The sequence below is a fragment of the Amphibalanus amphitrite genome, unplaced genomic scaffold (genome assembly GCF_019059575.1).
Source record: "Amphibalanus amphitrite isolate SeventyFive unplaced genomic scaffold, NRLGWU_Aamphi_draft 000295F_arrow, whole genome shotgun sequence".
In the NCBI taxonomy this organism is placed as follows: domain Eukaryota; kingdom Metazoa; phylum Arthropoda; class Thecostraca; order Balanomorpha; family Balanidae; genus Amphibalanus; species Amphibalanus amphitrite.
The window spans coordinates 679,876-689,423 of record NW_024881790.1 but is presented as its reverse complement, the minus strand read 5'-3'; the positions used below and the strand labels follow the sequence as shown (position 1 = coordinate 689,423).

The window sequence follows — 9,548 nt, the reverse complement described above, 5'->3', positions numbered from 1 at the left end:
TAGGACAACGCGCCAAAACCATCAGCCGGCGACGGGATTCGAACCCCGTGACGTATGAGCGCGCTAACCACTACACCACGCAGCCAGATGGCGATTTTAGTTTGTTTTGTTGGGTTATGCCCTTTCGGTCTGACAAGACCATTTCAGAGCCGGAAGGATGATAGGATGGAGACATTGGTCTTGGCGAGCACCCTGCGTCCAGTTCATATAGAGTCCCATTGCTGTTACGTGACACTTATTGGAAAGGGCGACCCCACAAATGGATTTATATAGCCACCCTTACACACCTGCACCAACGTTTTCAAAAGTGTCCCTTTGATAAGTGGCACTTTGGCAAAGTGACACTTGCCGACTGACCTTTCTATATGACTTTCTATATGAATTGGGCCCGGCCCTGGTGAGTTGCCGGGGCTGAGCCTGACCAAAGGATAGGCCGAGCAGCCCCCAAGCACTCACCGCACCCGGCAGAGGTGAAAAACCTGCTTCTCGCCTGCGTGCGTAGGTGACAGCCGTAGGCATAAAGAGACAGATTCGAGCATCTCAGTTGATGCATTTAAAATAGATAACTAGTCCGTTTCCGCTAAAGCCAGAGCTGTCTTCCCATAGAGGGCCACTATGGACCACGGCACAAAAATTTAACAGCGTCATCTCTTTGTAGACAGCTGGGGCTGAAAAATCCCGCCGGTGCGACAGCCGGTGCGTTGTGAAGCCCCATAGACAACGCAGGAAAAACGGCGACAGCGCGACAGCTCGTCCCCGCTAGTCGCCGGTTGAGCGGTGGCGGGGACCGGCGCGGTCTTGGCCGCCGCCGCGCCGGAGTAGGGAAGGACCGGGCGACTGGGACGGGGGACGTCACATCTGGGCCACAACTGGGGTGAGGTCCATGACCATCGGTCCCAGAAACTTGGTAGGAGCGTTGATAATGGGGAATATTTGTTTCTGGTCCCTAAAAAGCTGTTTCTGGCACCTAATTGCTGATCAGCCCCAAAATGCTTATTCGACCCTAATATCTGAATCTGGCACCTAATTGCTTCCACACAGCCTAAAGTTGCCAGATCGTCTAGTTGAACTCCGTATTTGCTGTTTGCTGATTCAGCACCAAAACCAAAACATCCAGCACCTATTTTATTCCACGTTTGCCTACCTAATTCGCGTAATCTTCCTGATTTTATGTATCCTAACAAACATGAACGTTGCATTCGGTGATGTCAAGTGCCATTTTCGCCAGTGGAGATAATGATTAAATGCCATTTCTAGCCAAAAGAGAATCACTAGCCAGCTATGGTGCAGCATAGCAAGACGCTCCTATACCAGCCCGCTATGTAGAGATTATTGCACCCTCAGCCATTTTAACGTGAAAAGTTTGGATCCGTCACTTCCAGCCAGGCTCTCAGGTCATAAACTGGAGTAAAGCAAAATGTCAACTCTGAACAGACATGCCACGCAACCGGCCCTCTTTTCAATATTATTAGCTTTCTGGCTTTCTGCAATCATCGTCTGACTCCGTCTCGATCAAACGCAGCGTCCGGTTTCTACAGGGGCGTTTGACTGACCGGCCACACAATAACCAAAAACAAAATCAAAGCTTCATGCACATTGCACACATAAGTAAGAAACGGATGAAAAAGGCACAACCACGGCACAACTCTGCGCGGCAAACAACGGACAATGTCCCACGCAAGATCCCGCGTTTCTTCAGCGGCCTTGAACGGAATGAAAACATTACATTTCTTTTTTGGAGCTATTTGATGACGTCAAAAAATACAATACCGTTTAATGGTCAAAATCGAGACAATTACTCACAAAAATGTTTCCCTTTAAGCATTACAAATTGTAGTGTCTGGGCCGCCCGCCCGGCGGGGCGCTCGCGGCGGCACAGCATGCCACAGGGGCAGACTGGCCAGCTGGGCGGCTGGGCGGCGCCCGGGCGGGAGTCGCCGGCCGGGGACTGAGAGGCGCGGAGCGCGCTGTCCTGCATATCTTTTGTTATGTCTCTTTGAGTTCAATACCATCGTCTATGTGAGAAGACGTGACTGTGAGTGGCGGACGAGGACGGCAGGACGACAGTACACAATTTTGGCGACGAGGATAGAGGATTTGCGACTCTCCCAGCTTTAAGGTACAGTGCAGTCGGCTAAGATGGAGGGGATACGTCCGCCAGCTCCCTTGTTAGCCACCCCGGGCAAGCCGCTAACGTCATGGTCTGCTTGGCTATCAGATTTTGAAGTGTATGCCATGGCCATTGGATGGACTGACTGGGGAGAGCAGAGGCGTCAGGCACTGCTTCTCCATTGTGTGGGACAGGAAGCCAGGAGGCTGTTCAGGGCGGAGTGCCCAACAGGGGTCCCAAGTCAGGGCGGTGTTGAGCCAAAGTTTGAGGGGCGCGCTGCTACAATGTCACTGGTCGATGCCACTGTTGACGTACTGAGTCGTTTGTTTGAGAAAAAGTCAGATGTGATCACCGAGAGAGTTTTGTTTCGCAAATGCACCCAGGGCCAAACCACTGTTCGTACCTTTTTGGCGAACTTGAGAGAACGTAGCCAGAGGTGTGCGTTTGGGGCCCTTGAAGACGAAATGATCAGGGACCAGTTCCTAGAGGGGTGCTCGTCTGCTCGTCTGCGTGAACGTCTCTGCAGGGAGGATGATCTGACTCTGCCTCGGTTGGAGGTTGTTGCCCTTGCAGAGGACCAGGCGCTGGAGCGACAGCAGGCGGTGGGACGCTTGCAGACTGCAGCTGCAGAGCGGGAGCATGCACCGGTCAGCGTTGCAGCAACGGCCACCAAGCGGTACGCTCACGGCACGCGCAGTATGACTCCACTTTCAAGACGGAAGGTAAGCCCCTCTGGAGGGCGGGCTGGTACCTGTTTTGCTTGTGGACGTGTGGGTCATTGGAGTGCGGATGAGCAGTGTCCTGCACGTGTCGCCGTATGTCACGATTGTCACCAGGTTGGCCACTTCTGGCGATGCTGCCCGAAGAAGGGGGAGAAGACTGCTGGAGAGAAGCCCGTCGCCAGCGTCCAAGTGCTGTCGGTTGCAGTGACGTCTCCAACTGAAGACACTCGTCCGTACATCCAGCTGAAGGTAGCAGGCAAGTGGCTGAAATTCGTGGTGGACAGTGGGTCAGGTGTCTCCATTTTGCCGTTGGAGCAGTATCAGGCTCAGTTTGGTGACTTACCGCTACAGTCGGCCGCAGTGAAACTTCAGGCCTATGGGGGTGCCGAGTTACCTGTTGCTGGCGTGCTGAAGTGTGATGTTGAGTCATGTGGTCTGTCTGTGTCCGCCTCGCTGTACGTGGTGGAGGGATCGGTAGCACTGCTGGGCCGTAACTTGCAGAAACTGCTCCAGATCTCAGTCGTACATGGCAGTACGGTTTATGCTGTAGCTGATCAGTCAGATGAACATGAAGGATGTTCGTTTCCCCGCATCACAGAGGTTCACAGAATTCGGCTGGTGGAGGTAGCAGCACCAGTTCAGCAGAAGCAAGAAGCTGACGTACACTTGAGTGAGCCGGAAGACCAGGACGCCACCGGCGGCGGCGAGAACACTGCTGACGCACTGTCGCGTCTGCCAGCACCAGTGACGGAGGCAGCTGATGACGAGAGCATCACCGTAGCAGCAGTTGAAGCTCATCTGCAGGCGGTGACGAGGGAGGAGCTGGTGTCGGCATCTCGGTCGGACCCTCAGCTGCAGCAGCTGGCAGAGCAGATCCCACGGCCGTGGCCGACGCGGTACGGAGACTGTCCGGCAGCTCTCAGGCCGTTCTACCGCTTCAGGGGGGAGCTTGGAGCTGTAGAAGATGTCTTGGTCAGGGGAGAGCGTCTGCTGGTGCCGACCAGCCTCCGACAGCGTCTGTTAGCAGCAGCACACGAGGGACATCAAGGAATAGTCCTGACGAAGCAGCGGATCAAGCAGCACTTCTGGTGGCCTGGACTGGATGCAGCGGTGGAAGAGATGGTCAGAGCGTGCGAGGTTTGTGCATCTTCCGACAAGACGGCTACTCCGAGGAACGCTCCGCTGCACCCTGTACCGCTGCCTGAAGGACCGTGGGAGAAGGTCGGGATCGACTTCATCGGGCCGATGGAGGGCGGAGGACAGCGGCAGCGGTTCGCCATCGTTCTGGTGGACTACTTCTCCAAGTGGCCAGAGGTTGGCTTCTGCTCGAGCCCGTCGACGGAGGCGGCGATCGAGTTCCTGGAGGTGGTTGCTTCCAGGGAGGGGTACCCGTTACAAGTGGTCTCTGATAACGGTACGGCTTTTGTGTCCGCAGAGTTCACGGCTTACCTGCGGAGGGTCGGCGTTCAGCATGTACGGGTAACGCCGTACCACCCCAGAGGCGCTGGAGCGGTGGAGCGCATGAACAGAGTGGTGAAGTCCGCGCTGCAGACGGCGTCCAAGGAGAAGCAGGACTGGTCACAGGCGGTGCGCCAGTTCCTGAGGACGTACCGTTCGACGCCTCATGCAACCACCGGCCTGAGTCCGTCGGAGATGCTGCATGGTCGTCAACTCCGGACGATGCTGCATGCACCCACGCACCCTCCGGGTAAGGTAGCGGCCGACAGTGCCCGTACCAGGGACCGTGTCGCTAAACGGCAGAGGCGGCAGAAAGTGTACTGGGACAGGAGGAACCGATCTGTCAAACCGTCATTCAGTGTCGGTGACTGGGTGAGGTACCGTGTCATGCCTGTGCCCAGGAAAGGTAGAGACCGTTTTTCTGCTCCTCACAGGATCGCTGAGCTGGTTGGACCATCGGCGTACCGGCTGGACAGTGGAGCACTGGTCCACGCCGAGAGGCTGACTCGCTGGACTGGGTCGCCTCCGACCGGACTGGGAGACGCCGAGCAGCCGCAGCTCTCGGACCTTCCCGTCGTCCGCTCCCCGCCGGAGCCGGTCGACGAGCCTCCGGCTGAGGCCACGGCGTCGGCACAGACTCCAGAGCGGCGGCCGGATCGTCAGCCCGACGTGCGGGGTCACCATCTGCGGCACTCGCGGTGGACACAGCGGCGGCGACGCGCTCGCCGGCCAGTGAGACGAGCGGCTCCGGGTTCGAGGGTGCTCAGAGTGATGGGCACCGCACGCGATCTGGGAGACGTGTTCGTGCACCTGTGCGTTGGTGTCCGTAGGTGTACCTTTGTGTAGGGGGGAAAGATGTAGTGTCTGGGCCGCCCGCCCGGCGGGGCGCTCGCGGCGGCACAGCATGCCACAGGGGCAGACTGGCCAGCTGGGCGGCTGGGCGGCTGGGCGGCGCCCGGGCGGGAGTCGCCGGCCGGGGACTGAGAGGCGCGGAGCGCGCTGTCCTGCATATCTTTTGTTATGTCTCTTTGAGTTCAATACCATCGTCTATGTGAGAAGACGTGACTGTGAGTGGCGGACGAGGACGGCAGGACGACACTACACAAATAAATACTTTTAAATATTTAAATGACATTGTTTTTTTCAAACAAATCAATATTATTTGCTTACATAACTGGCGTTATCTTTAGTTAACACCGTAACGCTGTCGGCATCGTGTGCTCCGTTCATCAGTGTTGGCTGTTTATCGGCCGCCCGTCTCTCGCTCTCCAGTGTATCCCATTTACCTTACTGGCGATACAAGGAGAGAAAGAAACGAGCGACGAGGGAGATGGTGGAACTTGGAAGGGATAAACGAATAGAAAAGGGGCAAGCTGGTCGGATGGGGTGGGTGGCGGAAACCCGCTTCGGCGGAGCCGCCGCGCCGCCCGGAGCCGCCAGCCCGCACTGAGGCTCGCTCCCCTCGCGCTCGCCCGTCCACCGGCCGCGCTACGGCCCCTCCGGCGCGGTCAGGTCAAGGTCACCGAACACCGGCCCGTACAGTGCGGCTCCGTCATAGGCTTACGGGCGCGCAAGAGCAATGATGCTACGTTACCGTTAACTGGCATATAACTGGCGTTATCTTTAGTTAACACCGTAACGCTGTCGGCATCGTGTGCTCCGTTCATCAGTGTTGGCTGTTTATCGGCCGCCCGTCTCTCGCTCTCCAGTGTATCCCATTTACCTTACTGGCGCCAATAACACCCGACAGGACAGAATGTTATTGCGAACATAAGTATGTACGTGTATTCGGTATTGTTCTATTCACAACTGGATTCCAGTGACAGGCGCCGGGTCCCCGCTGGGATCACTCAGGAAATCGGACAGGCCGAGCGGCAAACTATCAGGGTCAGCCTGGGCGTGCGGTCGCAGCAATCGGAAACGATGCAAATCACCGCGCGACAGACTGTCGGCAGGACCGTTGTCGTTTGTACGTACATAGGCCACGGATAACACGAAACTCTGGCATGCGGATGCGAAGAGAATATGACGCAGTACGGCCATGATTTCGGATTGCTGGACCATCCACGCGACAGGCATCCTACCACGCCCATGTTATCGGAATAAACTCGTACACGCTTCCCAGACCACAGACTGCCCCACAGTACACATGATACGAGAAGCGGAATGATCTCGAGCCACGTCATGGACTGGTGTGTCTCTCGGGTGATACATTCCGGCCACTGAACTAGCCACCATCGCTGGCCAAAACACGCTCCGGTACCCCAGCGAGAACTGTCGGTGTAGAAAAAAACGTCGGCATTCGCGGTACGGTCGTCGGGATGAAACAGCGGGAAAGTGCCGGACCACATCGGAAGGTATTTAGCCCACCAGCGTAGGTCGGCGCGTGCCGCCGCGGTGAGACGTACCCGGTGCATGGGCGCGGGCAAGGCTCTATCGCGGGGACGGTACATGCCAGGTCGAGCAGTCTGCGGGTAAAGGCGCGGCCGGGTGGTACACATTTAGCCGCGTGGACTAGCCGTCCCACGATGGACAAGAGCTCACGCTTTGTGCACTTTCGTTTGTGAAGGAGCTCACCGATTGTCTCTTTCAGTCTCTGAAGTTTGTCGTCGGGCAAAGCAACCGTCATAGCCACAGAGTCGATATGGATACCGAGCAGTGTCAGGGACGTTGTGGGCGCCACACATTTCTCGACTGCGAGGGGGACACGTATCATATCACAAGTATCATGTATAGCATGGTATGCTCGCTGGGCGTCGGGAGAACCGGACGGTGCTACGAGCCAGAAGTCATCGAGGTATTTGCGCACCTGGGCCTCTCCAGCACGCTGCTGGAACAATGCCTCTAAACAATCGGCAAAATCGTTAAATATACGCGGGGAGCTCCTACTACCGAAACTTAGAGCAACTTGAAAATAATAATGTCTGTCCCATTTAAAGCCAAGCAGTCGCCATTGCTCCGGGCGGACTGGTATCAGCTTGAACGCTGCTCGAATGTCCACTTTAGCGAGTAGCGCGCCACGGCCGCCAGCTGCGTAAATTAATCGAAACACTTCGTTAACGGGAGTGTAGGACATACGAAAATCTTCTACATCTATTCCATCATTTACACTACTACCCGCTGGCTGTGAAAGGTCCAAAATAAGTCTCGTACCTCCGTCACTCTTGTCTCTCGCACTGAGAGGGTTAACAATGAACCCCGGCAGCGGCGGCACCCGAAACGGTCCTCGAGTTGTCCCCGTCGCCACTTCCGCGGCGATGGCCGCTGAAACTCCAGCGTGACGAAACAGGGCAGATCTGTTGTTAGCCGTACTCCGACCGTCTGGAGATCCCCGGTAGCCAATATCTGCTCCGTCGACAAACCGCTGAACCACAGTGTCCCGCAACGCAGGTGACAGGGTTGGGCAGCGGCGCAGCAGTCTGTCGAGGGCCGCCACGTCAACACCGGAGTCGTACACCTGAGCGTCGTCAGTTGCGACCGCCGGTTCCGTGCTGACGGCCCGGCCTGAGTACGGCCTGGTGGGCCGAACCGGTGTGTTGGCCGGTGGGATGCTGCACGCTACGACAGATGTCGCAGCGGGGGTGGTACCGACCCCACGGACAGACCGATCCGGGGCTGCATAAGCCCTGTTGAAAATTCCGACACAACGAGTTGGTAGCTAGATTGAATCTCCTGGGCACCGTCACGGGGGCCGGGCCCAACGCCGCCACATGGTCAAAATCGACCGCGGTCATGAGCTGCTGCGGTCGTGTCGCCATGAGCTCACGAGCTCTCATGTCCGCCGTGCGGACCTCCACCATGGAACGGCCAACGCTGCGCCGCAGCAACCAAGCCATGTAGACCGCCATCTGGAAACCGACGGCCGGAAAATGGTACACCTGATAGGTAGAGAGCTCTGCGACGCGTGCGAGATACTCGGCGACGGACGTCGGGCCCTGCTCCGTGCTGCCGTACGACTCACTAACAGAGACGCACTTCGAGCGGATACGAAGACTCTGCGCAGCTGTGTCGCTGACGCCAGCCAGACGCAGTACGGGCGCGGGCGGCTTGGTCAGTGACTGGACATTCGCTGTCGCGTGCTCTTCAAACTTATCCACTTCTGTCCCATGGCTCCGTGCTATACGCTCCATGGTGGCCGGCGACATGTCAGGTCCACTGATCGCGCCCCCGCCGACAGCAGGCCCGCTGGGCACTACCCACGGTGGAGCCGGCCACGACGGCGGCGCCCACGTCATGCCGGCACGTGTCGTGGTTCCACCCCCGGCGCCCTGCGTAGCCGGGCCCGCGTAGCCGAAGAAATGGGGGGCACCAGCCGGCGCCTGTGTCTGAGCCGCCTGATGCTCGTCCGGAAACGACGGTGGCGGTGGGCCTCCAGTCGCGTGGGTAGCTGCATCAGCTCCCCCGTAGTGCAGGGCGGTGGGCGCGGCCGCGAGGCCGGCCGCCGCCCCGGTCTGTGGTGCCGCCGTAGTGGCTGTCGCCGACGCCAGTCCCCCACTCGCTGAAGATGGGACGAAACACGGCCTCGGCTGTTCAGCCACGGGAGTGAGCGGCGCGAGTAGTACGGCACTCAGCGGCGCGCTCGGCCCCGTCTCTCGGGGGGGAACCCCTCCGTAGAGCGCGTCACCCGTCAGCGGCTGGGGGAACGCCCCGTAAGTCGTGGAGCTGGCGAGCGCACCACTCGCTCCCGCCGCTGTGAGCGGTGCGCCAGGTGGCTGCCTGTCGGCTACAGCCGGCTGCGCCAGCGGCTGACGAGAGCCGGTCTGCTCGACGGGGCAGTGGGCCGCGGCGTCAGACACCGGCGCGGGCGCCGCCCCCGTCTGTCCCCAGGTGGGCAGCGGCGGAAGGTCGGCAGGAGCTGCCGCCGACGGCTCTACGAGCGAGAGGGCGACTCCAGCGCCGAGCACCCCATCAGGTCTAACACCTAAAATGGAGCACCACGAGTCAGTGTGGAATCAGATCCCGACCAGCACAAAGGGGTAACACTTCAGGGTGCACCATGAAAGGGCAGATTGCAATGCAGACCACAGGGACCGTCACTGTCTGGGATGGGGGGGGGGGAGAAGAGTCCGTCCTAAAACTACAGGCTCTGATATATGTCCCTGCCTGACTGAAATTATTCCCCGCGGGAAAAAGGACACGCGCAACCCCTTGTCCCTCGGGCGGAATCCAATGCTGCAATTAACCGTCCACTTGCATACCCGGCCGAAGTCAGTAACTTGGATCAGATAGTAACATGTATTGCTGAATCACGAACGGTA

The 9,548-nt window shown here is 58.3% G+C and overlaps 1 protein-coding gene across 4 annotated transcripts; it reads left to right on the top strand.

Moving 5' to 3' along the window:
• Positions 1-1,926: 1,926 nt before the first annotated feature.
• LOC122387695 (uncharacterized protein K02A2.6-like) lies at positions 1,927-5,348 on the top strand. Of its 4 annotated transcripts, none has more exons than XM_043378105.1 (4): positions 1,927-2,119; positions 2,684-2,832; positions 2,947-3,088; positions 3,431-5,348. In XM_043378105.1, the coding sequence occupies exons 2-4, from the start codon at positions 2,809-2,811 to the stop codon at positions 5,134-5,136; spliced, it is 1,872 nt and encodes a 623-aa protein (XP_043234040.1). In that variant the 5' UTR covers positions 1,927-2,119; positions 2,684-2,808; the 3' UTR covers positions 5,137-5,348. The 4 variants fall into 4 exon arrangements, with proteins under 4 accessions (XP_043234040.1, XP_043234039.1, XP_043234041.1 ...); XM_043378104.1 differs by lacking the exon at positions 1,927-2,119 and having other exon boundaries at positions 2,128-2,832; positions 3,431-4,540; positions 4,725-4,914; XM_043378106.1 differs by lacking the exon at positions 1,927-2,119 and having other exon boundaries at positions 2,128-2,832; positions 4,268-5,348.
• Positions 5,349-9,548: the final 4,200 nt, after the last annotated feature.